This window comes from Austrofundulus limnaeus, unplaced genomic scaffold (assembly GCF_001266775.1).
Source record: "Austrofundulus limnaeus strain Quisiro unplaced genomic scaffold, Austrofundulus_limnaeus-1.0 Scaffold361, whole genome shotgun sequence".
NCBI lineage: Eukaryota > Metazoa > Chordata > Actinopteri > Cyprinodontiformes > Rivulidae > Austrofundulus > Austrofundulus limnaeus.
In genome coordinates, this window is record NW_013952763.1 from 6929 (window position 1) to 8504 (window position 1576).

The 1576-nt window shown below is 35.3% G+C and overlaps 1 protein-coding gene across 1 annotated transcript in view; it reads right to left on the reverse strand.

The window, feature by feature from the left end:
• Window positions 1-615: 615 nt before the first annotated feature.
• Window positions 616-1576, reverse strand: part of tufm (Tu translation elongation factor, mitochondrial) — a gene marked incomplete in the record, with an annotated part of 14431 nt that continues 13470 nt past the window's right edge. The window contains 2 exon segments of the mRNA XM_014023222.1: window positions 616-1042; window positions 1138-1257. Of these exon segments, the coding sequence (XP_013878676.1) occupies window positions 866-1042; window positions 1138-1257 (297 nt within the window).

A 1576-nucleotide genomic window follows, 5' to 3' on the forward strand; every position in this document is an offset into this window, starting at 1 on the left:
TAGAACTGGACTTAATGTCTGTGACATCATTCAAACACAAAGAATCAATGAAAATATCTTTATATTTATGAAACTTGGCACAACACGCATGATTTTACTCATTTCATCATATAATGTTAAAATATATTACATTTATGCCTAGGAAATAAACATATTTTAAAAACATAGGAAAATCAGGTGAAAACTGCTTTTTAAAGCTGCACAAAAAATTCTGAGTTGGCTCAAGAATAATGATCATTTTTAAACTATATGTATGGAGACAATTTAGAGTGTATAAGTTTTCCTTTATAAAATAAACTTCAATTAGACTTTTAACAATATTTGAAGCAGGTAAATCTTGGAAAATATTTGAACAAATATCAGTTCTTAACTTTTTTCTAAGGAAAAYTTTGAACTCAGAGCCACAGATATTTATTCGGGTGTCTTTGCTGCCCTCTTGTGTTGCACTGAAATTGTTACATTCAGCAGAAAAGCGTTCCAGCTCTTCATTTACGCTTGAAGATTTAGAACAAAYGCACTAAATTAATAGTATTTTTGATCTTTTTTATAATATCTGTATTTTTGTTTGTTTTTTATTATTTGCCTAGCAAGACAAATCACCACAGAACAAAGAGACACTTTGATTATTAACTACATTTTTATTATACAGTATAAATGACATTATTTCTACCTGYACAAAGCCCATACTGAACAACACAGGTATTTTAGTTGAGTGGAACTGAACARACCCTTCATGTCTTTAAGGTCTTTCCTGTTTTAGTTTTCATTTCTGCATGTGTTTTCTGTATATGACAGGAATATTTTCATCGCAGCAGATAAAACCTGCAGCCAGACTGTGTAATCCCCTTTCTCCCCAAGCTCAAATTTACTTTCCGCCAAAGTTGATTTCCTCATCCTCTGACACAGTGAGGATTTCTGTAACCACGCCGGTACCCACGGTTTGGTCTGCGTCTCTCAGATTGAACCTCTGGCCTTTCTCCAGAACCATCGGCTTTCGGAGCGTTAGTATCAGCTCGGTGTCTTCACCAGGCATCACCATGTCCTTAAAGAAGACAAAACAAAATGTCCCTTTAACCCCGATAAAAACCAGCTAAACTGTTGAAAATCTCAAATATACACAGTGAAGTACACACACACTTTGCCTTCAGGTACAGTGATCTTGCAGGCCATGTTCCAGGTGAGAGAAAACATGACGGACATGAAGTTGGAAAGCAACGGTCTGTGTCTGCCTCCTTCCTCCTTACTCAGAATATAAACCTGCAAAACAACGTTTGAGAACTGCTGAGTTGAGTTCCAACAGACAGATACGATCATTTAAAAAAAAAAAATGCAGCATACAGTGGGGAAAATAAGTATTTAGTCAGTCACCAATTGTGCAAGTTCTCCCACTTAAAAAGATGAGAGAGGCCTGTAATTGACATCATAGGTAGACCTCAACTATGAGAGACAAAATGTGAAAAAAATTTTGAGAAAATCATTTCGTCTGACTTTTAAAGAATTTTTTTGCAAATAATGGTGGAAAAGAAAAAGTATTTGGTCACCTACAAACAAGCAAGATTTCTGGCTGTCACAGACC